The sequence below is a fragment of the Cololabis saira genome, chromosome 3, assembly GCF_033807715.1.
Source record: "Cololabis saira isolate AMF1-May2022 chromosome 3, fColSai1.1, whole genome shotgun sequence".
Classification (NCBI taxonomy): domain Eukaryota; kingdom Metazoa; phylum Chordata; class Actinopteri; order Beloniformes; family Belonidae; genus Cololabis; species Cololabis saira.
In genome coordinates, this window is record NC_084589.1 from 214,702 (window position 1) to 240,372 (window position 25,671).

A 25,671-nucleotide genomic window follows, 5' to 3' on the forward strand; every position below is an offset into this window, starting at 1 on the left:
AAGAGCCGCCGGCGCTTTGCTGAAAAACGGCGTCGTGCAGAACGAAACACGCGGTGGAATTTTCCCTGAGTTTCAGTGGAAATGTACTGGAGGCTGGTCGAAGGTTCCGTAACGCGTACAGGCTGATTTATGGTTCCACGTTACACCGACGCAGAACCTACGGCGTAGGTACCGTACGCTGCCCGTCGCCGCGTAACTTACGCCGTAGGCTCTGCGTCGATGTAACGCGGAACCATAACTCAGTCTTAAATAAGCCGTGATGTAAGCGCGGAGAGCCAGACCAGGGAAGAGCAGAGATCTCCAGACCCGCATTAAGCTGCAAGATGATGACCGCAGGTGAGCTCCACACTTTCACCTGCTTCTGCAGGAAAATGATCATTAAAATCATACACCAGGCTTTATAGACTCACATAGATGCTTTATAGCTCAATTATTGTGTGTGGTAATAAAGGCAAGGCAAGTTTATTTGTATAGCACAATTCAACACAAGGTAATTCAAAGTGCTTTACATCAACATTAAAAGCAGCAAGGCACAATTAATTAAACAGTAAATAACAAATAAAATGAAATAAAATGATAAGAAAAGAGGTAAAATAATAAAAAGCACAAGTTGTTAAAAAGTAAGGGCAGTAGAAAATACAGCAGGTTCATCTCATTCTTACAATGGCAAGAATTACGTTTCTATACGGTCTAAACGTACAAAGACCAGGTCAAATACAGTATTACAAAAGTAATCTGTAAAAATTTGTAAAGTGAATTAAAACAATTTGACAATTCTATGCCACAATTCCTGTTTCCAGGTGTTATTTCACAAAACTGAGGAGGATTACGTTTCTATACTGTCAAAACGTACAAAGAAAATGATACACCAGGCTTTATAGACTCACATAGATGGTTTATAGCTCGATTATTGTGTTTAGTTTTTTCTAATGGGTCATTTAGTGTTTCTTTTTCCAGCAGTAATTCACAACTTTAAATATCAGCGGCCCTGATCATTCTCAGGAAATGTAATTACTGAAAAATTTAATTAATTGTCCTTACGCGACAGATCAGCTTTTTTGGCTTTTAGAGTCACCTGGAGGAAGAAATAATTACCAATCAACTAATCAACTACGATCAAGAAAGTCATACAGTTGCACAACAGATTTGGTATGATGATGTAATTGATGATTTTGCTGCAAAGAAGGCTAGAAAAGTGAAGTTCTAGATTGCACTTTACCACTTTACACTTATTGTGAAAGGGTGAAAGAGCCAGGTTAAAAATCTGCTACAGTCAGATTATGTGAATAAACCTAATTTTTTTATTCATTCATTTTATTTTATTCACTATTTATACATTTGAATGTGTGAAGGATTAGTGTAATTTACACACAGGTTTTTTTTTATACAGACTATATTTCATTTTTTTGTTTTATTATTCATTTATTAAAGATACATGGCTGTGCATTGATTGGATGTTGGGTTTTTTTCTTCACTGGCGGACAGTTTGCCCAGGGTGCAAAAGTAGCCAGAACCGACTCTGAAAGAAAGTCAAAAACTAACTTAAACAAACAAAAAAAAACAAACAACTGCTGTTAGTTCCTCCTTAAATCAGCTGCCATTTTGAATTAATCGTGTCATATTGGCGCAATTTATGCCATTTCTTTGGCCGTTAATGCGGACCCGAACCGTAACGTGCACCCAGGTGTGTTATACATCAAAATGTGCGTCTCCATCCTGCGACGACACGCACACTTTTCTCAGTCAAAAGCGTTACCGTGGCGACGCTAGACGCCAAAAAGCGCACCCCCCTTCATCTGGTTGGTCGATATTTGATAGTTCCTACTTTATGCTATAACTTTTGAATGATTTGACATAAAGAGTTGTGGGTGGTGTCATCGGACTCAGTTTTGAGTCCTTGACTTTCATTGGCATGAATTAGCCCTGCCCCTTCTTCTGATTGGTCGATATTTGATAGTTCCTATTTTCTGCCATAACTTTTGAATGGTTTGACATAAAGAGTCGTGGGCGGTGTCATCAGACTTAGTTTTGAGTCCTTGACCTTTATTGCTGAAAATTGCACTTACGAGGGCCCGTTCATCTCTGCTTGCCGGCTTCACTGTTGGCTGCAGTACCCCCGACGGCCGTCGTGGTGAAGGGTGGCGCTAGAGAGTCTCATTTCTTAAAAGGAGCCTCATGCTCCTTTAATTGTAATTATAACTTTTTTCCTTCGTAAAATTACTAGGGCTGTCAGTTTAGCGCATGAATTAGATTAATAATTACACTGCTAATTAACGCGTTTTTAACGAAATTAATTATGAGTGTCAAAATGCGCGAACATTTTAAATGTGTCCCATTGAGGGACCCGTAGGCCGCTACTTCCCTCCTGCTGCTAGTCAAACTAACAAAGCAGTGACAGACCTGGACGACTCAGGGGAGACTCAGCAAATCTTTGCTGGGCCTTTGAACGGCAAGTTTATGTATAAAAAGAAAGAAGACGGGACTATCAACAACAACGCGGTGATTTGTACATTTTATGAATGTTCCTATCAGCGGAGCTGCTCCAGCCTGAATTATCATTTAAACACTAAACATGTCCGGCAGGTTCCACTGTAAATGTTACAGCTACTAGTACTTGAATTGCTGTATTGAGTCAGCTTTAGTTTTAATTTTGAATTGAGTCTGCTTAAGTGCCTATTTGAGACTCTGCCTTATTTTATTTCTGAATTTTATTTATTTAACTGTATTTGTATTGCATTTTTGAATAATGCACCTGGCCTAATTGGTTTGCTGATGTGCTTGAGCTTTTTCTTTTGAATTTCATTTATGAAACACACTTCACCAATAAAAATGTGGATTTCAAATCTTCTCTTCTTAGTGGATTCAATTGATCAGTCATGCACTGCAATTTCGTAATGTCCTAGAATTCAAATTCTTTATTTAGGGACCTTTAGCAGATATGAGATTAAAATGCGATTTATTAGATTAATTCATTATAAATCCTGTAATTAATTACATAATTTTTTTAATTGCCTGACTGTATAACAAACATGCCATTTAACTTGAAAACCTTTATCGATAACAACAAATGTACTGTAAGTATATATATACAGTAGTTTGACTGTATGGGTCAAAAAAAAAAATCAACCTTAAATAAATAAATATTAAATTAAAAAAATCAACTCGAAATAATAAATTAATATTAAATAAAAAAACTAAAACTGAAATAAATAAACAAATCCGAGCCACAGATAGCTATCAATTACTCATCAAAAGTAAGTTTCCTCCACCACCTCAATCCCCCACAAATAACTGAAAGCCGGTCTAGCAGGTCTGAAATCGGAGCTAAACATGCACATGCGCCTCTCACAGATTACCACTCTTTTCAACAGAGGTTAATGCATGGGGCGTTAACAAGGCTTTCATTAAATGTTCATCAGAGCTGCTGGAAAAACACAATCCTCCAGTCTAGACAGAGATTCCTGTTTAATGAGCAGAAGCTAAAGTTTGTGCTAAAGTTTTATTTCAACAACATCCCCACCTTCAAGTGAAGCACCAGTTTCCTCGTGTTTTGCCTTTTTTGCTTCTCTTGCTCGCTCCTGATTCATGATGTCTTTTGGACGACATGTTGAAATCTGCAAGAGCCCCCCACAGTAGCACACATGCGCCTCCATTGCACATATCCGCTGCCATGCAAACACGTCCCCTCGCGTAAAATGTGGCCCCCGTTGGAAGATGAGCCCTACACACAGCATGTTCTGCGTTTAGGGAAGGCAGCCCTGGGTATATGATAATAAAGTTAAGGTTCCTGGGGGCAACTAAACCAACATCTAAAGTCCTATATGCGTTTTGTTACTGGTGCACCTTAACTGGTGCACCTTGACTGTTGCACCTTAACTGTTGCACCTTAACTGGTGCACCTTAACTGACGCACCTTAACTGGTGCACCTTAACTGACGCACCTTAACTGGTGCACCTTAACTGGTGCACCTTGACTGTTGCACCTTAACTGGTGCACCTTAACTGACGCACCTTAACTGGTGCACCTTAACTGACGCACCTTAACTGGTGCACCTTAACTGGTGCACCTTAACTGTTGCACCTTAACTGTTGCACCTTAAAGGAGCTTGAGGCTCCTTTTAAGAAATGAGACTCTCTAGCGCCACCCTTCACCACGACGGCCGTTGGGGGTACTGCAGCCAACAGTGAAGCCGGCACGGGAGAACGGGGAGAACGCACATGCAGCGTCATGTGACGTCACATCTGCAGCCCAGCGCGGGAAATTCGGGACCGAATTGCAGCACATTTTGCAGCACACAGCCTGTTCAAGGCAAAGGAGAGATACACTAGAGGGCTCATTCTTTTGGGTTTGGAACGCTTCATCTGACATTATTACTAGAAAACTTAAAATGTATACGGATTTTTTTCATAAATCCTGCCACAATCCGGCCTCAAGCTCCTTTTAACTGGTGCACCTTAACTGTTGCACCTTAACTGTTGCACCTTAACTGTTGCACCTTAACTGGTGCACCTTAACTGTTGCACCTTAACTGTTGCACCTTAACTGAGTGTTGCACCTTAACTGAGTGTTGCACCTTAACTGACTGGTGCACCTTAACTGTTGCACCTTAACTGTTGCACCTTAACTGAGTGTTGCACCTTAACTGACTGTTGCACCTTAACTGACTGGTGCACCTTAACTGGTGCACCTTAACTGTTGCACCTTAACTGGTGCACCTTAACTGTTGCACCTTAACTGACTGTTGCACCTTAACTGTTGCACCTTAACTGGTGCACCTTAACTGTTGCACCTTAACTGTTGCACCTTAACTGGTGCACCTTAACTGTTGCACCTTAACTGTTGCACCTTAACTGGTGCACCTTAACTGGTGCACCTTAACTGGTGCACCACATTTCTTCGGTTATTTACGTAGTTTTTGTAAAGTCACTTCCATCAGATCAAATGACATTTCTGTCTTTTGCAGAAGAGAATTCGAGTCAAAGCCCCGTGGCACGTCCTGGGCGTCCAGAGAAATGTTGTCCGGTTGTCATTGACGACGTCCCCCTGAACGGCCCCTCCCTGAACATCCCCGACGCAGAGGAGTTCATTCAGCGGTCGCTGGCCGTTATCATGGAAGATGCGGTGAAAAAGGCCACGGATGTCAGAGAGAAGGTAAACCTGTAACTCTTTACCTGCCGGTGTCTGTATTTCCACGGCCTCGGCCCGATCCTGACCCTGAGCCCTTGAGCAGGTGTGCGAGTGGAAGTCTCCCGAGCAGCTGAAGGAGCTGCTGGATCTGGAGCTGAGAGAGCAGGGAGAGACGGAGTCCAAGACCCTCCAGCGGTGCAGAGATGCCATCAGATACAGCGTCAAGACCAGTAAGTCCACCGTAAATGAACCGAGCTCAAAGCTCAAGGATGTCAGCTGCTCTGCTGCTCCGTATAGCTGCCCTTCTGCACGACCGCTAACCGCCCATGTCCCAACCATTGATGGAGCTGATTCTCCAGAGGATTGTGGGTGGCACTTATCTGCTCAGCTGTGTTTTAACATCGGAGGGAGATGGTCGCGAGATGAATACAAGCAGCCGCCTAGTTGCATCTTCTTACGGAGTGTTAGGGCCAGGCAGGAGAAAAATAAAAATAATATTTTAGAGGAGGAAGATTTTTTTTTTATTATGCACTTCGAGAAAAAAGTCGAAATGTCGAGAAAAAAGTCAAAATGTCAAGATTAATGTTGAAGTACAATTTTGAGAAAAAAGTCGAAATGTATTTTAACTTTATTCTTTATTCACAGACTTTATTCACAGAATATCGACTTTATTCTTGAAATTGTATTTCAACATTAATCTCGACATTTCAACTTTTTTCTTGACATTTTTAATTTTTTCTTGAAATGCACAATAAAAAAATCTTCCCCTCTCAAATATTTTTTCTCGTGCATGGCCCTAATACTCTTCCGTATACTCCATTCCATTTTTTGACTATTTAAAAACCAATAACATCTTTAAAAAGATGTTTTTTCTGTCTTTCTGTTCGCTGTAATTGCTGGTAAATAAAGGTACTCGCCATCAACCTTTTTGCGTTTTGCATTTCTTTGAGTTCATTTAAATCTTTATAACCATTTTCTCTCTGTAGTTTATCAATTTGATATTTTTGAGCTCAGTTTTTATTTAGTTTTATTTATGTAGCGGCAAATCGCAGCAAATGTCGTCTCAAACAAGTAATTTTATTCCAATTCACCTACCTGATGCCACGTAGCGTCCTGAACAAGCACCACGCCCCCGGGGAAAGTTTAACCGTAACACTATGATGAAAATTTTCCATGTCATGTTGTGGTTTAGTCATTTTGAAATTCTCTCTGTTGTGTTGCATGAACTTTATTGCTCAATAATTGATCTTATCAGTCCACTCTTACATATTTCCTATAGTTCATTTTCAGCTTGTCGCATATAAAAAGATGTGTATTATTAAAATGTGTGCCAGTGCAGAAATTGTTCTGCAAAATTTGATTTCAAACTGAAATAAATCAATAAATACATAAACCGATGAGGCCTCATTCATTAGTTTGTGACGGCACATTTCAAATGGACGTGGATCTGACTGTTTCCTGTTATTTCTAGCACATCCCCGTTTCTTCAACCAGCTGTACGCCGGCATGGAGCCCTACTCCATGGTGGCCAGCTTCATCGTGGAGGCCCTCAAGCCCAGTCTGTGAGTCCTGCCTGTGGGGGTTCAGGACCAGACCGGTCTGTCCTGGTTTGCCTCCCCCCCTTTTTTTCTCTTTTGTGCATGTTTGCAGGCCGGAGCTTCAGGAGCTGCATGCTCCCCTGCAGTCCCCCCTCTGATCATCCCACTGCTGCTTCCACCTGCCTGTGTCTGCTATATGCTTGCTGACATCTTTCTTTATTCTTTATTTCATTCATTGGCCACGGTTACATGATGTTTTTTAATTTGGATTTAATTATTCCGAATTAAATAATTCCGAATTAAACTATCTTCCTTCCAGTTTACATGGAAATAGTAATTCCGAATTAAGGTTTACATGGAAAACAAGGTTCTGATTTATCTTTTTTCTCTTTTTTTTAATTCTTTTTTAAAATTTTTTTCCTTTTTTTTCTTCTTTTTTTCCTTTTTTTCTTTTTTTCCTTTTTTTCTCTTTTTTTCTTCCTTTTTCCTTTCCTTTTTAATCTCGACATTACGACTTTTTTCTTGACATTTCGACTTTTTCCGCGACATTTTGACTATTTTCTCGAGATTTTGACTTTTTTCTCAACATTTTGGGTTGCTGACCCCTGTAATAGACGCTATATAAATAGAATTGAATATAATTGAATTGTCCTGTAACCAGAGTGTGCATGTTTCTGTCAGGTACACGTATGAGGTGTCCCCGGTGTTCACCCTGGTGGAGGAGGCTGTGCTGAGGAAGATGATGGAGATCGTCGGCTGGGCGGAGGGAGGAGACGGGATCTTCAACGCAGGTACCGTCACGTACGCCCACGTCATCCTGTTTGACCCTGTTAGTCGTGGGAGTGGTGAACCTTCCATGGACCGGTCCCAGACAGCGCAGCGGCATCCAGGGATGAGCGTGCACGTGAGCGTGCTGGAGGATGGGTGTGGCCAGGGCTGCCTCTGGCCAAATTGGGGCCCTAAGGGAAATGTAATTTGGAGGCCCCACCACCCTCACACCTCTCCCCATCACAAATGTATCATTGCTACAAAATCACCGTACCACAACATGCTATTTAACAAATGTATAGATAAAGTAGTTTGACTGTATGAGTCAAATGAAATTAAAAAAAAAAAATCAACCTGAAATAAAAAATAAAAAACTTAAATGGGACCTATTATGGATCTAATACCTATTTTAAACAGGCCTTGAATGTCTTAAAAACAAGCTTTTGGTTGTTTTTGCTAAATAAATTAGAAATTCAGCCTCTAAACCATGTCTTTATCTTCCCATTCTCTAACCTCATTATCTATGCAGGATTCTGAGTGGGCGGGGCTATGATATTGAGGAACTGTGTCAATTGGCTGCTTGAATGACGCGATACACCGCTACGGAAAAATGGCGGAAGCTCCGGCCGGCGGAGTTAGTTGTGGGCGTGGTTTCACACATCGGAGGCCAACCTATGTAAATAGCTCCTGTCGTTACGTAACGACGGGAGCAGAATCTGAACGGCTCGTGGGTCCACATCACACTGGACGGCTCATCCAGGCGGCTGTACAAACACTGCAGAATTTGGTTGCTTTCCTCCTTCTCTGAGTTGGCAGGCTGAGGGGAGACCACTTTATATATGTTAAAGCAAGAAAAAACCTGTTTTTCATAATAGGTCCCCTTTAAGTTCAAATAATTTAGCAACATTTAGCCCCGACATCTGGCCCCCAGGTATGAGCCGTCCCAGAACTCTATACAGCGTGATGTTGCTCAGATCCCTTCCTTTCCCACGTGTGGTACATGTAGCGTGAGTCAGCTGTTATTGACCTGCACATGTTGTGTCCTACTTATCTTCCAGGGGGCTCCATGTCCAACATGTACGCCATGAACTTGGCCCGGTACCAGCACTGCCCCGACCTGAAGGAGCTGGGTCTCTCCGCCGCTCCGCGGCTGGCTGCCTTCACGTCGCAGGAGGTAGGTGTCACAGCGGCCCCGTGCTGGTTAGGTGCTGGTTAAGCCGGGCATACACTGTGTGATACTTTAAATCGTGTGATTCAGCCCCATCTCACACTGCACGACTAGATCCCTGAGTTCAAAAGTTGGCAGCCCACGATTTATGGTCTCACACTGTACGACCCGATGCTCTGATCGACCCGTCTGCTCACACTATACGATCATAATCCTCACGTCGGACTTCTGTTACTGGAACTACAACGTCAAAAAGAAGTGGAAGAGGAGGAACCCCGAAGTGGGAGACACCAAAGATGCTCAGCAAAAACAAACACGCTGCCTTAAACCTGAATTATGGTTCCGCGTTAAATCGACTGCGTAGCCTACAGCGTAGGGTACACGGCGACGCGTACCCTACGCCGTAGGCTCTGCGTTGGTGTAACGCGGAACCATAAATCAGCTTTTAGCAATTTGTGCCATTCTGTGTGGCGATAAATGAAAAAAGATTAGACAACGTCGTGATTGGACAAGGAATTGGCTGGGCAGACGTGGGAAATGTTAAGGGAAAAGGGATCCGCTTTGGGAACCACAGGATTTCGTCTCTGCTTTTTGCTGATGATGTTGTCCTGTTGGCTTCATCGGACCGGGACCTTCAGCATGTGCTGGGGCGGTTTGAGGCTGAGTGCGAGTGTGGTCAGGTGCTGGTTAGGTGCTGGTTAGGTGCTGGTTAGGTACTGGTTAGGTGCTGGTTAGGTGCTGGTTAGGTACTGGTTAGGTGCTGGTTAGGGGCTGGTTAGGTGCTGGTTAGGTGCTGGTTAGGTACTGGTTAGGTGCTGGTTAGGGGCTGGTTAGGTGCTGGTTAGGTACTGGTTAGGTGCTGGTTAGGGGCTGGTTAGGTGCTGGTTAGGTACTGGTTAGGCACTGGTTAGGTGCTGGTTAGGTACTGGTTAGGTGCTGGTTAGGGGCTGGTTAGGTGCTGGTTAGGTACTGGTTAGGTACTGGTTAGGTGCTGGTTAGGTGCTGGTTAGGGGCTGGTTAGGTGCTGGTTAGGGGCTGATTAGGTGCTGGTTAGGTACTGGTTAGGTGCTGGTTAGGTGCTGGTTAGGTGCTGGTTAGGTACTGGTTAGGTGCTAGTTAGGTACTGGTTAGGTGCTGGTTAGGTACTGGTTAGGTACTGGTTAGGTGCTGGTTAGGTACTGGTTAGGTACTGGTTAGGTGCTGGTTAGGTGCTGGTTAGGTGCTGGTTAGGGGCTGGTTAGGGGCTGGTTAGGGGCTGGTTAGGTGCTGGTTAGGTACTGGTTAGGTACTGGTTAGGTGCTGGTTAGGTACTGGTTAGGTACTGGTTAGGTGCTGCTGGGATGGTGAAGGTCAACCTCCTGGATTGACTGAACCGGGCCGGCCACCTGCACCTCCTCAGTGCTGACTCTCCCGTGCTGAAAGTCTGGTCTTCTGGCTTTTTTCTTGTCAGCGCTTTTCCAGTTTGTGTAAAATGACTTTCCTTTTGCATTCTTTCCTCATCTGTTTCAGTGTCATTATTCAATTTCCAAAGCTGCTGCTTTCCTGGGAGTCGGTACGAAGAACGTCTACGTGGTGCCAGCTGATAAGAGGTGAACTGCTGCACGCCTTTTATAACCTTTCTCACACTCATTCCTCTTCCTTGAGCAAACGACTATTGACAATTCCAACCACAGTGGTACAATACGCTGGGTTTAATGTAACTGAGAAATCAGCAGTGCTGCACGAGGCCCCACCTGCAGCAAATGCTCTTGATTGCATTTCCAAATGTTGTGCAGTCCCACTCCGAGTACACATGAAACTGTGTTGAAAAAAATCGATTTTCCGATTCTAAATCAATTCTCATATTAATTCCTAAAAATCGATTCATATGTCTAAAGATTTTTTTTTCATCATTACAACTTTTGGTATTTTTTTGTTTATGCCCAAAAAAGGAATATTTTGTTGGACACCAGAATAACTACTGCCATGTTTTTGCCTTTAAATATGTTTAAAGTTATGAAAACATTAAAGTTTTCATTAATAATTTCATAAATTGTCTATATTTCATTACTTTATATAGTGTCTTGGGGTTACATTTGCATAAAACTGTCAACTTCTCTGTGGTCTATCAGAGGGAAGATGATTCCTGCGGCTCTCCGGGAGCAAATAGAGTTGGCTAAGAGTGAGGTAAGTGAAGACCCATGTTTTGTTTGGAGGGATATTGAAATTGAGATGTACGGAAGAGTATTAGGGCCACTTAAAAAAAAATAATAAATTCTGAGAAAAAAGTCAGAATTCTGACTTTAATCTCAGAATTCTGAGATTAAAGTCAGAATTCTGACTTTTTTCTCAGAATTCTGACTTTTTTCTCAGAATTCTGACTTTTTTTTTTTTTTTTTTTTTTCTTCTGAGAAAAAAGTCAGAATTCTGACTTTAATCTCAGAATTCTGACTTTTTTTTTTTTTCTTCTGAGAAAAAAGTCAGAATTCTGACTTTAATCTCAGAATTCTGACTTTTTTCTCAGAATTCTGACTTTTTTCTCAGAATTCTGACTTTTTTCTCAGAATTCTGAGATTAAAGTCAGAATTCTGACTTTTTTCTCAGAATTTTTTATTTTTTTTTTAAGTGGCCCTAATACTCTTCCGTAGAGATGAGATGTATTTGTAAAAAGATAAAATAAGTATAACAGAGATCTTTAAAAAAGGTATCAGTTTATGAAACAATCTGGATACAGAAGCCAAAGAATGCAAATCAAACATTACATTTAAAAGAATAATAAAAGCCAGTTTGATGAAGAAATATCATGATAATTGTTAAGTTAGGTGGGTTTTCTTTTTTCTCTCTCTCTTTTTAGCACCATTGTCATATTTTCTTTCTTTGAATCAAAAAAGAATATGATCTATCTGTGTTTGACGACAGCTATTTTGTCTTATTTTATAACTTTGTTGTAGTTTTGGTTTGGTTTTTTGTCTTTTTTAAATTACGTTTATTGGAAAGTGTTTTTTTATTATAACATTAATTGAAATTTGATTTCTTAGAATAAAATAAGATAAAATAAGCTTAGTCTTCTTTCTGTTCCCTTTCATTCAAGAGAGGAGATTTGTTGTAATGATATTGAACTGTTTAGTTTTTCTTTTAATGAATGAAATAAAGAAATAAAGAAGAAAGAAAGATGCTCCAGAAGTGCAGAGCTAATCTTGTGCGTGTGTGTGTGTTCAGGGCGCGGCTCCCTTCATGGTGAACGCCACGGCGGGGACCACGGTGTTGGGAGCGTTCGACCCCATCGACGAGATCGCCGACGTCTGCGAGGAGCACGGGCTGTGGCTGCACGTGGACGTGAGTGCCGCCGTCAACCAACTCACCATTGGATACGTTTACATGCAGCAAAGAGATCAGATTTCTGATCGTATCAGATAAACATCCAGAAGACCCAATCACTTCTGAGTTTACATGCTGTTCAAAGAATGGGATAAAGGTCCAGAGCATGGCTGACTCCGTGACGCTATGTGGCGCTGTAACCATGGTAACCATTTCAACAAAGAGCCACTTCTGGTTGACGGTTGTTTTGTTTGGCGCTAATCTTACGCCTTCCGTATATTTTTCCATTAAGGAGTTTAAAAGTCCGAACAATGTCTTATACGATCAGAAACCCTATTGAACTGCTGCATGTAAACGTACTGAGTGTTGTGGAATTTTATAAATTGCACAAAGTAAAGTAAAGATCCTTAACAAACTACAACATCGGTGAGCTCGAGATTACCAAAGTTTATTTGAACTGATGCGCAATCAGGAGAGTCGAGTCTGAGGCAACATGTTGGACCTGACAGACCACTGGAAGCTAGTAACATGAAAAACAGGAAACCTGACAAGTCATTCAAGGGACACTGTGTCCCCCTGCACCCGACACATAGATGCTAGTTCTCTTAGAGGAAGGTATACATTACAAAAGAGATGTGGCCCTTCATATGCATCTACATCTTCTATATAGGGAATGCATGGACGTCACTTCCCCACTGGACCAGCCCCCTTACTCTCACTGAGTGGCAGAAACAGCTGCAACTAGTGGAGAAGACGGGATAACGGCCGATTATCAGCTTAAATTAAAGTCAGTTGGGTTTGACAGTGACCTGTACAGTTACCCCAAGAACCAGTGGTCCATGGACATTAATATTTGGTACAGTTACCAAGAACCAGTGGTCCATGGACATTAATATTTGGTACAGTTACCAAGAACCAGTGGTCCATGGACATTAATATTTGGCCACGAATCCATCATCATCATCTTCCCCGCTTCATCCGTTACCGGGTCGCGGGGGCAGCAGCCTCAGCAGGGATGCCCAGACTTCCCTCACCCCAGACACTTCCTCCAGCTCTTCCGGGGGGAGTCCGAGGCGTTCCCAGGCCAGCCGAGAGACATAGTCTCTCCAGCGTGTCCTGGGTCTTCCCCGGGGTCTCCTCCCGGTGGGACATGCCTGGAACACCTCCCTAGGGAGGCGTCCAGGAGACATCCGGTACAGATGCCCAAGCCACCTCAGCTGACTCCTCTCAATGTGGAGGAGTAGCGGCTCGACTCCGAGCTCCTCCCGGGTGACCGAACTCCTCACCCTATCTCTAAGGGAGCGTCCAGCCACCCTGCGGAGGAAACTCATCTCGGCCGCTTGTATCCGCGATCTTGTCCTTTCGGTCACTACCCAAAGTTCATGACCATAGGTGAGGGTAGGTGCGTAGATTGACCGGTAAATCGAGAGCTTCGCCTTTCGACTCAGCTCCCTCTTCACCACGACGGTCCAGTACATCGACCGCATTACTGCGGACGCTGCACCGATCCGCCTGTCAATCTCACGCTCCATTGTTCCCTCACTCGTGAACAAGATCCCGAGATACTTGAACTCCTCCACCTGAGGCAGGACTTCTCCACCCACCCGGAGAAGGCATGCCACCCTTTTCCGGTCGAGAACCATGGCCTCGGTCTTGGAGGTGCTGATTCTCTTCCCTGCCGCGTCGCACTCGGCCGCAAACCGCCCCAGCACATGCTGATGGTCCCGGTCTGATGAAGCCAACAGGACAACATCATCTGCAAAAAGCAGAGATGAAATCCTGAGGTTCCCAAACCGGATCCCCTCCGGCCCCTGGCTGCGCCTAGAAATCCTGTCCATAAAAATTATGAACAGGACCGATGACAAAGGGCAGCCCTGCCGGAGTCCAACATGCACTGGGAACAAGTCTGACTTACTGCCGGCAATGCGAACCAGACTCCTGCTTCGATCATACAGAGACCGGACAGCCCTTAGTAGAGGGCCCCGGACTCCATACTCACTCAGCACCCCCCACAGAATGGCACGAGGGACACGGTCAAATGCCTTCTCCAGATCCACAAAACACATGTAGACTGGTTGGGCAAATTCCCATGAACCCTCGAGCACCCTGCGGAGGGTATAGAGCTGGTCCAGTGTTCCACGACCGGGACGAAAACCGCATTGTTCCTCCTGAATCCGAGGTTCGACTATCGGCCGTAATCTCCTCTCCAGTACCCTGGCGTAGACTTTCCCCGGGAGGCTGAGAAGTGTGATCCCCCTGTAGTTGGAACACACTCTCCGGTCCCCCTTTTTAAACAGAGGGACCACCACCCCGGTTTGCCACCCCAGCGGTACTGTCCCCTTCCTCCATGCAATGTCGCAGAGGCGTGTCAGCCAAGACAGCCCTACGACATCCAGAGACTTGAGGTACTCAGGGCGAATCTCATCCACCCCCGGTGCCCTGCCACCGAGGAGCTTACGAACCACCTCGGTGACCTCGGCTTGGGTGATGGATGAGCACGCCTCCGAGCCCCAACCCTCTGCTTCCTCAGTGGAAGGCATGTCAGTCGGGTTAAGGAGATCCTCAAAGTATTCCTTCCACCGTCCGACAATGTCCCCAGTCGAGGTCAACAGCTCCCCACCAGCACCATAAACGGTGCCGGCAGAGTACTGCTTCCCCCTTCTGAGGCGCCGAACGGTCCTCCAGAATTTCCTCGAGGCCGACCGAAAGTCCTCCTCCATGGCCTCCCCAAACTCCTCCCAGACCCGAGTTTTTGCCTCCAAGACTGCCCGAGCCGCGGCCCGCTTGGCCTGCCGGTACCTATCTACTGCGCCAGGAGTCCCACCGGCCAACATAGCCCGGTAGGACTCCTTCTTCAGTCTGACGGCATCCTGTACTTCCGGTGTCCACCACCGGGTTCTAGGATTGCCGCCACGACAGGCACCGGAGACCTTGCGTCCACAGCTTCGAGCCGCCCCGTCGACAATGGAGGCAGAGAACATGGTCCACTCGGACTCGATGTCCCCCGCCTCCCCCGGGATCCGAGAGAAGCTCTCCCGGAGGTGGGAGTTGAAGATGTCCCTGACAGAGGGCTCAGCCAGACGTTCCCAACAGACCCTCACAATCCGTTTGGGTCTGCCCGGTCTGTCCAACCTCCTCCTCCGCCAGCGCATCCAACTCACCACCAGGTGGTGATCAGTTGACAGCTCAGCCCCTCTCTTCACCCGAGTGTCCAAGACATGCGGCCGAAGGTCAGATGAAACGACAACAAAGTCGATCATTGACCTCCGGCCTAGGGTGTCCTGGTGCCACGTGCACTGATGGACACCCTTATGCCTGAACATGGTGTTCGTGATGGACAAACTGTGACTCGCACAGAAGTCCAACAACAAAACACCGCTCGGGTTCAGATCGGGGAGGCCGTTCCTCCCAATCACGCCTCTCCAGGTATCACTGTCATTACCCACGTGAGCGTTGAAGTCCCCCAGTAGACCAATGGAGTCCCCAGTTGGAGCACCATCAAGTACTCCTCCCAGGGACCCCAAGAAGGCCGGGTACTCCGCACTGCTGTTCGGCCCGTAGGCACAAACAACAGTGAGAGACCTTTTCCCGACCCGAAGGCGCAGGGAAGCGACCCTCTCGTTCACCGGGGTGAACTCCAATACATGGCGGCTGAGCTGGGGGGCTATAACCAAGCCCACACCAGCCCGCCGCCTCTCACCCTGGGCAACTCCAGAGTAGTGGAGGGTCCAGCCCCCTTCAAGGAGCTGGGTTCCAGAGCCCAAGCTATGTGTGGAGGTGAGCCCGACTATCTCTAGCCGGTATCTCTCAACCTCACGCACAAGCTCCGGCTTCTTCCCCCCCAGCGAGGTGACATTCCATGTTCCCACTGTGAGGGTTTTGGTCCAGGGATTGGGTCGTCGAGGCACCCCGCCACGACTGCTACCCAGTCCACAATGCACCGGCCTGCCATGGTCCTTCCTGCGGGTGGTGGGCCTACGGGAAGGCGGACCCGCGTCGCCGTTTCGGGCTGAGCCCGGCCGGGTTCCACGGGCAAAGACCCGGCCACCAGGCGCTCGCCTACGAGCCCCAACCCCAGGCCTGGCTCCAGGGCGGGGCCCCGGTGACGCCGATCCGGGCGACGTTACGGTCCTTGATTTAACTTTATCCATGGTAGGCTTTGTGAACCGCTCTTAGTCTGGCCCGTCACCCAGGACCTGTTTGCCATGGGAGTCCCTACCAGGGGCGAAAGTGCCCCCGACAACATAGCTCCTAGGATCACTCGGGCACACAAACCCCTCCACCACAGTAAGGTGGCGGTTCAAGGAGGGGGCCACGAATCCAGTTTCCTGATATTTATATGTACTTAATTTCTACGCCGGGGAAATACACGAAGCAAAGCTTGAAGGCTTACAAAAGTCTTGACGCTTGGTCCGACTTCAAGGCAGGATTTGTTGTAGAAATTAAAGTGATGAGGACACCGAACTTTATGATTTGACCGTTTAACGTTAGCTACGCTGCCACTCAGTCTTTCTGACACTCAGTCTTTCTGCCACTCAGTGGGCGTAACCCGCTGTGAAGTCGCATCTGTGACGTCATGCACATTCCCTCTATTGTTTTTTTCAATGTTTCAACAGTTTTTCAGTTATTTTTGAGAACTGAGAAAGCAAGGATACAGGTCTACAGTTGGTGAAATGGTGTTTGGCACCATCTTTATACAACAGAATTACTTTAGCCACTTTAATTTTTTATGGAAATGAAGCTGAAGGTGTCTCGTTCAGCACGTGTCAACTATACCTTGTCTCTTCTCCTCAGGCGTGCTGGGGAGGGGCAGCTCTCATGTCCAGGAAGCACAAGCACCTGCTGAAGGGTGTCCAGAGGTAAATGATCATCTGCAGCACACTGGTTATGTCTCAGTGAAGCCGTGCCAGACCATAATCTCTCTGCTCTGTTCCCCTGATCAGAGCCAACTCCGTTGCCTGGAACCCTCACAAGATGCTGATGGCGTGCTTGCAGTGCTCCGCGTTCCTGGTCAGAGACAAGACGGTGAGGAAAGCTACACTACTGCACCTACATGACGCAGGGCTTGGTTTCCCCCCAATGTGCTTCAGTAACTAAAGAACCAGCAACGATGTACTGTAGTCCTCTCACTGTGGGACCGAGGTCCCAACTAGGGCTGGGGATCCATTCAAATGTCAAGAATCCATTCGATTCTTAAGATTCAGAATCGATTATCACGCTTTGATTTGATTCGATTTGATTCCGATATTGATTTGGGTTAGTGTTATTAAAACTGTTTTTTGAGCTGTTGCATGAATTATATGACTGTAGTTCTGCAACATATTAATACTAGTATTATATTGAGATTCAACAGCAAGTACTGCAGCTAATGATGCTGTAAGGACCAATCAGCTCACAGAATGCTGATAGAACTGCTTTCAGAAACATCGTGGGTCAGAATTATCAAACAGATCCAGGGAGGAAACAGAGATGGATGAAATCAGTTTTATTTTTTCACATTTATGAGAATTTGGCTTTAAGCATTTTATGCAAATGTAACCCCAAGACAGTACAGGACTGTCTCAGAAAATTAGAATATTGTGATAAAGTTCTTTCTGTAATGCAATTAAAAAAAAAAAATGTCATACATTCTGGATTCATTACAAATCAACTGAAATATTGCAAGCCTTTTATTATTTTAATATTGCTGATTATGGCTTACCTGATCATGATCAGCAATATTAAAATAATAAAAGGCTTGCAATATTTCAGTTGATTTGTAATGAATCCAGAATGTCCATTTTTGTTTTTGTAATTGCATTACAGAAAATCACAATATTCAAATTTTCTGAGACAGTCCTGTATATAAAGCACATAAATATGGACAATTAATGTAATTATAACTGAAAACTTATATTTAAAGGCAAAAACATGGCACTAGTTATTTTTGTGTCCAACAAAACATTCCTTTTTAGGACATAAACACAAAAATACCAAAAGCTGTAATGTAATGATGAAAAAAAAAAATCGATCTTTAGACATATGAATCGATTTTTAGGAATTAATATGAGAATCGATTTAGAATTGGAAAATAGATTTTTTCAACACAGGCCTAGTCCCCACAGCACAGACGTGGGGGGCTTGTGTCGGCTCGGCGGGCGGGGTCACAGAAACACAGGTTTAACAGCCCATTTCAAGGATAAACAAAGCAGTGTGAGGATCTATGCAAAGTAGAGAGAGTTGCTGATAATCAGGTGCAGTCTGTTTCCTGTTTCCTGTCCCAGCAGAACCCCCTGCTGGTCCGGCCGTAGCGGCTGCTGCAGCCTCACTAGTGCTGGTGGACGCTGCACAAGGATCTCATCCAGCAGGGACTTTCTTTTCTTTTTTCTTTTCATTATCTTTATCTGGTTTTTCAAAATCCTTCCAATGATACACAAAAATAAGTGTAAACATCAAGGGCAGCTGAATTATTGTCCAGCATTCCAATCATATTTCCTTACAAGTCAGGTATTTATGAGATATCATAAAGCAACACTCAGTTTAGTTTTATATGAGAAAAGGAAAGAGAAAAAAGAAAGAAAGACAATCAATCAAAACAACAAAGAAAAGGAAAGAGAAAAAAGAAAGAAAGACAATCAATCAAAACAACAAAGATTTCTCTATTTTTCAAGGGTTAGCCCAAATTATTTCAGCGTGCAAAGTTCAGAAATACAAACTCGAATGTACAATTCACACAGAATAAAGAAATCAAGTATCAAAAGAAAGGAAATGATTTTAGAACTGCAGAGGATCGTCCGCCCCACTCCCCAGACCGCTTAAATCCTCCATATATTCCATGAAAGGACCACAAATGTTTTGAAATAATGATAGTTTGCCCTTTGTAATATAAGTAATGTTTTCCATAGGTAAAGTTCTAGACATTTCCTTAATCTAGTTATTGAATGTTGGTTTACTGGTTCTCTTCCGTGAGAGTGCTATGACTGTTTTTGAGCAGTGCCTTTCTGTCAGAAATCATAAAAACAAATAAAAAAAAATCTGACATGAACACTTTCCTGCTTTGATATGGTCATGCAGGAGAAAAAATATTTGAGAGGGGAAGATTTGTTTTTATTGTGCACTTTGAGAAAAAAGTTGAAATGTCGAGAAAAAAGTCGAAATGTTGAGATTAATGTTGAAATACAATTTTGAGAAAAAAGTCGAAATTTCGTGAATAAAGTTGAAATTTCGAGAATAAAGTTGAAATACAATTTGGTGAATAAAGTGTAAATGTCTCCTCCTCCATCAAATCCAGTTAGAGCGACTGACAGCTCTGCAGCAGCAGCCGTAACTAACTAACTAACTAACTAACTAACTTACATCCTTGGAGTGGAACGTTAAGGTACGTTTCTGAAGTTATGCAACTGCATATGTGTGATATGTGTTTACAATCAATATCCTCACATTTTGACTTTTTTCTCAACATTTCGACTTTATTCTCGAATTTGTAATTCAACATTAATCTCAATTCAATTCAATTCAATTTTATTTATATAGCGTCTAATACAACAGATGTTGTCTCTAGACGCTTTCCAGAGATCCAGAACATGAACATAACATCTCGACATTTCCACTTTTTTCTCGACATTTCCACTTTTTTCTCGAAGTGGATAATGAAAAAAAAATCTTCCTCCTCTAAAATATTATTTTTATTTTTCTCCTGCCTGGCCCTAACACTCTTCCGTACATCCCAGCAGCAGCTCTAGACTCACATTAAAGCCGGCTGGTTCCAGGGCAGCTAAACTGTTTCCTGCTGCAGTTCCACCTCAGATCAGTTCTGTGCAGTTTCCCGTCTGTTTGCTTCACTCATGTAAGAACTTCTCTCCCCCGTCCCTCCTCAGAGCCTCCTGCAGCGCTGCCACTCCGCCCAGGCCTCCTACCTCTTCCAGCAGGACAAGTTCTACGACGTCAGCTACGACACGGGGGACAAGTCGGTCCAGTGCAGCCGGAAGCCCGACGCCTTCAAGTTCTGGCTGATGTGGAAGGCCCTGGGGACCCGGGAGCTGGAGCAGAGGGTGGACCGAGCCCTCGCCATGGCCAGGTCAGGCTGGACACACACACACACACCCAGCAGGCTGGACACACACACACCCAGCAGGCTGGACACACACACACACCCAGCAGGCTGGACACACACACACCCTGCAGTACACTGGAACTCTAGGGCTGCCAACCGTCCCCTGAAAAACGGAATCGGCCCGTATTTATAAACTAAAGTACATGTCCCGTATAGAGGGTCTGCATTGACGTCACTTCCTCACTGGACCAGCTCCCTTAATCTCACTGAGTGACAAAACATCAGCAAAAATGTCTGCAACTAGTGGAGAAGACGGGATAACAGCTGATTATCAGATTAAATTAGCGTCAGTTGGACTTGACAGTGACCCGTACAGTTACCCCATGAACCAGTGGTCCATGGACATTAATATTTGGTACAGTTACCCCAAGAACCAGTGGTCCATGGACATTAATATTTGGTACAGTTACCCCAAGAACCAGTGGTCCATGGACATTAATATTTGGTACAGTTACCCCAAGAACCAGTGGTCCATGGACATTAATATTTGGTACAGTTACCCCAAGAACCAGTGGTCCATGGACATTAATATTTGGTACAGTTACCCCAAGAACCAGTGGTCCATGGACATTAATATTTGGTACAGTTACCAAGAACCAGTGGTCCATGGACATTAATATTTGGTACAGTTACCAAGAACCAGTGGTCCATGACATTAATATTTGGTACAGTTACCAAGAACCAGTGGTCCATGGACATTAATATTTGGTACAGTTACCAAGAACCAGTGGTCCATGGACATTAATATTTGGTACAGTTACCAAGAACCAGTGGTCCATGGACATTAATATTTGTCCACGAATCCAGTTTCCTGATATTTATATGAACTTAATTTCTACGCCGGGGAAACACACGAAGCAAAGCTTGAAGGCTTACAAAAGTCTTGACGCTTGGTCCGACTTCAAGGCAGGATTTGTTGTAGAAATTAAAGTGATGAGGACACCGAACTTTATGATTTGACCGTTTAACGTTAGCTACCCAAAAATACAACATTACCTGATACAAATTGGGAACCACAAATCCACGTTTCGGTGCCTGGAATCCAGTTGTTTCTGTGAATTGCAGCGATCCATTTGTCTCTCTTAAGCTTATTTTTCGGCAGTCTGTAAAACGATAACTCAGATTTCTTGCTAAATCTATGAATCTTTCTGCCACTCAGTGGGCGTAACCCGCTGTGAAGTCGCATCTGTGACTTCATGCACATTCCCTCTATTGAGCTGAAAAGGGACGCACTTTGTCCCGTATTACTGTGAGAGTCAAAAAATAGTCATAAAATGCCAATGGAAAATGGCATTGAGCTGTTGAGTTCATAAGTAATTTTGTTCTGTTTTACTCCAACTGTAGCTACAGTCATGGCCTTTGAGGCACAAATATGTTTACAAGTTTTCTACACACTTTCTGTTTGCACTTTTGTTATTGCACTAAAAATGTGCACTATTACAGGATGGATGTTCTGCTTTCTTTCTATTGTTTTATATTAATTTTTTAAGTTAAGCAGGACAGGTTTCTGTTTAAGAAAGATACTTATTTTATTCCGTTCATCTTGTTATTTCGTATTAAAGGGGACCTATTCTGAAAAACAGGTATTTTCTTGCTTTAACATATATAAAGTGGTCTCCCCTCAGCCTGACAGGTTTCTGTTGAAGAAAGATACTTATTTTATTCAGTTCATTGTGTTATTTCGTATTAAACTGAATTGCTGGATAATAATTTGTTAAACAGTTAAACAGTTAAAAAATTGTTTCACTCACAAAAAAAGGGGCTAAAAAAATTCACCACGCCAGGAAAGGTGAAGGTAATCAGGTTGAAGAGGTGTCCCTTATTTATTTCTCAGTGAGTTGGCAACCCTACTGTATGTAACTCATGTTATCAAGTCATGCCACACATGCTGATTCAGTGACAGCGGTTGGTGTGCGGCGCCCCCTGGTGGTGGAGAGCAGGGAAGACAACAGTTCTGAGAATGAACACTCTGAGAACTTATAAAAACTACTTTTAAAATGTATTTATTATGATTATTATTTATTGTGTTTATTTCTCAGCTTTCTGAATGTCCCTGCTAGGGAAGAGTATTAGGGCCAGGCAGGAGAAAAATAAAAATAATATTTTAGAGGAGGAAGATTTTTTTTTCATTATGCACTTTGAGAAAAAAGTCGAAATGTCAAGAAAAAAGTCGAAATGTCGAGAATAATATTGAAGTACAATTTTGAGAAAAAAGTCGAAATGTATTTCAACTTTATTCTCGAAATTTCGACTTTATTCACTAAATTTCGACTTTATTCTTGAAATTGTATTTCAACATTAATCTCGACATTTCAACTTTTTTCTCGAAGTGCTCAATAATAAAAAAATCTTCCCCTCTCAAAAATATTTTTTCTCCTGCATGGCCCTAATACTCTTCCGTACCCTGCTCTGTATTTGAGATGATATTTGTATAAAGCGTGATTGGTGTTGTTCAGTGGTACTTGTATTTTGATCCTGACTATAACTATTGTTGTCTTCACTTTGTTGCAGGTATCTGGCACTTCAAGTCAAAGAGAGAGAAGGGTTTCGTCTGCTGATGGAGGCGAGTGCACGCAGAGCCTCACACTGAACATCAATATCTAACACCGTCTGTTTACGTCATAATTAAACAAAAGTAAGGAGGTACACTTTCTTGACATGTGTTTTTTCTTTTTTTTCTCTGCAGCCTGAATATTCAAATATTTGCTTCTGGTACATCCCACCGAGTCTGAGGAACCTGCCAGAAGACGCCGACTTCTGGAAGAAGCTGCACAACGTAAGGAGCTCGCTTCAGCGGGTTTCACCGTGAAGCCTTCTTCTTTATTTCTTTATTTCATTCATTAAAAGAAAAACAAAACAGTTCAATATAATTACAACAAATCTTTTTCCTTGAATGAAAGGAAACAGAAAGAAGACTAGGCTTATTTTATCTGCCCCTTTTTCCCAAGAAATCCAATTTCAATTAATGTAATAATAATAAAAAAAAAAACAAATGACAAATTACGCAAAAAAAACACTTTCCAATAAATGTAATTAAAAAAAAGAAGAAAAAAAAATCAAAACTACGACAAAGTTATAAAATAAGACAAAATAGCTGTTGTCAAACACAGATAGTCGTATTCTTTTTTGATTCAAAGAAAAAAATTATGATAATGGTGCTAAAAAGAGAGAGAGAGAGAAAAAAACCCACCTAACTAAACCCACCTATTTTCTTCATCAAACTGGCTTTTATTATTATTTTAAATGTAATGTTTGATTTGCATTCTTTGGCTTCTGTATCCAGATTGTTCCATAAACTGATACCTTTTACAGAAACACAAGTTCCATTAATTTTGTCCTGAATTTTGTTTTTTTTTAAGATCTCTGTTCGTTTTAACTTAAAACTTTTAAGTTATACTTATTTTCTCTTTTTTCATTTTTTTTCTGTATATTGATTGGCAACATTTTCTTATGAGCTTTCCACATAATTTGCAGAATTCTGTGGTCCACTAATTCAAGAAATGTCAACTTTTTTTTATTGGGTTTTACAGATGTACGGTATACAATTATATCAAAACATTTAGTGAATTAAGCACACATTTTTCTTTTAGGAAAAAACAACAGAAAAATACAGTGCTCACTTACGTATTGCAGCATACCCGAACAACCTATTTAAAACTAGAACAATAAAAAAAATAAAAAATTAATAAAACTAAGACAGAAATGGACAATTGCAAAAAATAAGTATACAATAAAAAATTGTAATGAGAATTATTAAAGGTATTGTGACATGAAAAACACATTTTTCTTGATTTTTTTGTGTTTTGTTGGGTGTCTTGACATCAATTACACCCAAAAAACAACGAACTTTTAACATTCAGTGTATTGTGTGCTGTCTGGGATTTTCCGCATAACTGTGCAAAAACGGCGCACCTGGTTTGGTGGCGGGCCGTTACGTAACGATCCGCTAAATCACCACCCCCTCCACCCAGCTCCCTGCCTCCTCTCCTCTCCAGCGCACCATAAAGGCTGATTTATGGTTCCGCGTTACACCGACGCAGAGCCTACGGCGACGCGCACCGTACGCTGAACCCTACGGCGTAAGCTCTGCGTCGATTTAACGCAGAACCATAAATCAGGCTTAACACGGAGCTGTTAGAGCCTCTTTTGTTCTAATCACCGGAGGAAAACTGCTAAGAAGACCCGCGGCCGCGACTGGACTTAAGATAAGAGGACACTGCTGCTTGCATGCCTTTATTTTTATGATTGTTTGCTGTGGACTGTCTGCTTCGCCCTGCTGCTTTTCCGTGCATGCTTCGCCTGTCGCTCCCGGCTTAACTCTCCGACGCCGCTGTGAGTGTATTGCTCGCGGGGAGCTGCGGTCCCGGTCCTCTGGTCCCGGTTGGACTTCATCCCTGGGCTGTAATCGCCCTGTCTGGGCTGTGTGTCGGTGTTTGTGGTTCGGTGTGCGCGCGTTTGTGTGGAGACGCCGGCAGAAGTGTGTAGCGGTTGGTTGGAGGAGGAGCGGCGCAATGATTGACAGGAAAGGGGGAAAAAGGAAGCGTTTTTCACGGCGCAAAAAAACACTGTAATAAAAAGCCAGGAATGGAGTACTAGAGTGAAGTTTTTCTTGTTACACTCTTTTAGGCACATTTGAGGGATGTTGGCCAAGACTTTTAATAGTGTTAAAAGCATGTTAAAAATGATGTCACAATCCCTTTAATTAAATAAAAAATAAAAAGGCATAGGCATAGAGATAGCAAAAGACATCCCAAGTTAAAGTGGCATACAACCCTCATCCCAACAGAAATAGCATATCTGCAGGACTCACTAAGCTGCTTCAGTCACATCAGTCAGAAATGTCAACAGTTTTACCTGAAGGAATGATGGATAATGACTCTCTGCTCCTGCAGGTGGCGCCAGTGATCAAGGAGCGCATGATGAAGCGGGGCAGCATGATGGTGGGCTACCAGCCCCACGGGGGCAAGGCCAACTTCTTCAGGATGATCGTCATCAGCCCGCAGGTCAGCCGGCAGGACATGGACTTCGTGCTGGACGAGATTCACGACCTGGGGAAGGACTTGTGATGAGAGGCCGGGTCTCCAGCTGGGGAAGAGGGACCCGTCTGACCCGTCTGACCGTCTGACCCGTCTGACCGTCTGACCGTCTGACCCGTCTGACCGTCTGACCCGTCTGACCGTCTGACCCGTCTGACCGTCTGACCGTCTGACCCGTCTGACCGTCTGACCGTCTGACCCATCTGACCGTCTGACCGTCTGACCGTCTGACCGTCTGACCCGTCTGACCGTCTGACCGTCTGACCCGTCTGACCGTCTGACCGTCTGACCGTCTGACCCGTCTGACCGTCTGACCGTCTGACCCGTCTGACCGTCTGACCGTCTGACCCGTCTGACCGTCTGACCGTCTGACCGTCTGACCGTCTGACCGTCTGACCCGTCTGACTGACCCGTCTGACCGTCTGACCGTCTGACCCGTCTGACTGACCCGTCTGACCGTCTGACCGTCTGACCCCTCTCACTACCACCACACACTTTCTTCCACAGGGAACTTCCTCTGTGGTTGAAAAAGGGACATTTTCTTTACCTTGAAACCTCCTGGATGTAATATAACGTTTGCATTTGTTTTTATAACTGTGTTTATTTTCAAATTCCACACTCATTAAAATGTTGTTTACTTGTAA

The 25,671-nt window shown here is 43.8% G+C and overlaps 1 protein-coding gene across 1 annotated transcript; it reads left to right on the top strand.

The window, feature by feature from the left end:
* Positions 1-228: 228 nt before the first annotated feature.
* On the top strand, positions 229-25,671 carry LOC133424332 (acidic amino acid decarboxylase GADL1-like). Its single transcript, XM_061714868.1, has 15 exons — positions 229-336; positions 4,965-5,152; positions 5,232-5,358; positions 6,600-6,690; positions 7,348-7,457; positions 8,493-8,608; positions 10,112-10,191; positions 10,714-10,768; positions 11,801-11,917; positions 16,694-16,758; positions 16,843-16,924; positions 19,756-19,955; positions 22,503-22,554; positions 22,678-22,767; positions 24,884-25,671. Exons 1-15 carry the CDS (start codon positions 324-326, stop codon positions 25,055-25,057), a joined length of 1,560 nt encoding a protein of 519 aa, XP_061570852.1. The 5' UTR covers positions 229-323; the 3' UTR covers positions 25,058-25,671.

Bases quoted from the DNA above. Each gene is read 5' to 3' on its own strand.
- LOC133424332 (XM_061714868.1), top strand. The intron at 5,153-5,231 runs GTAAACCTGTAA...GCCCTTGAGCAG, and splicing joins CCACGGATGTCAGAGAGAAG to GTGTGCGAGTGGAAGTCTCC. The intron at 7,458-8,492 runs GTACCGTCACGT...CTTATCTTCCAG, and splicing joins AGACGGGATCTTCAACGCAG to GGGGCTCCATGTCCAACATG.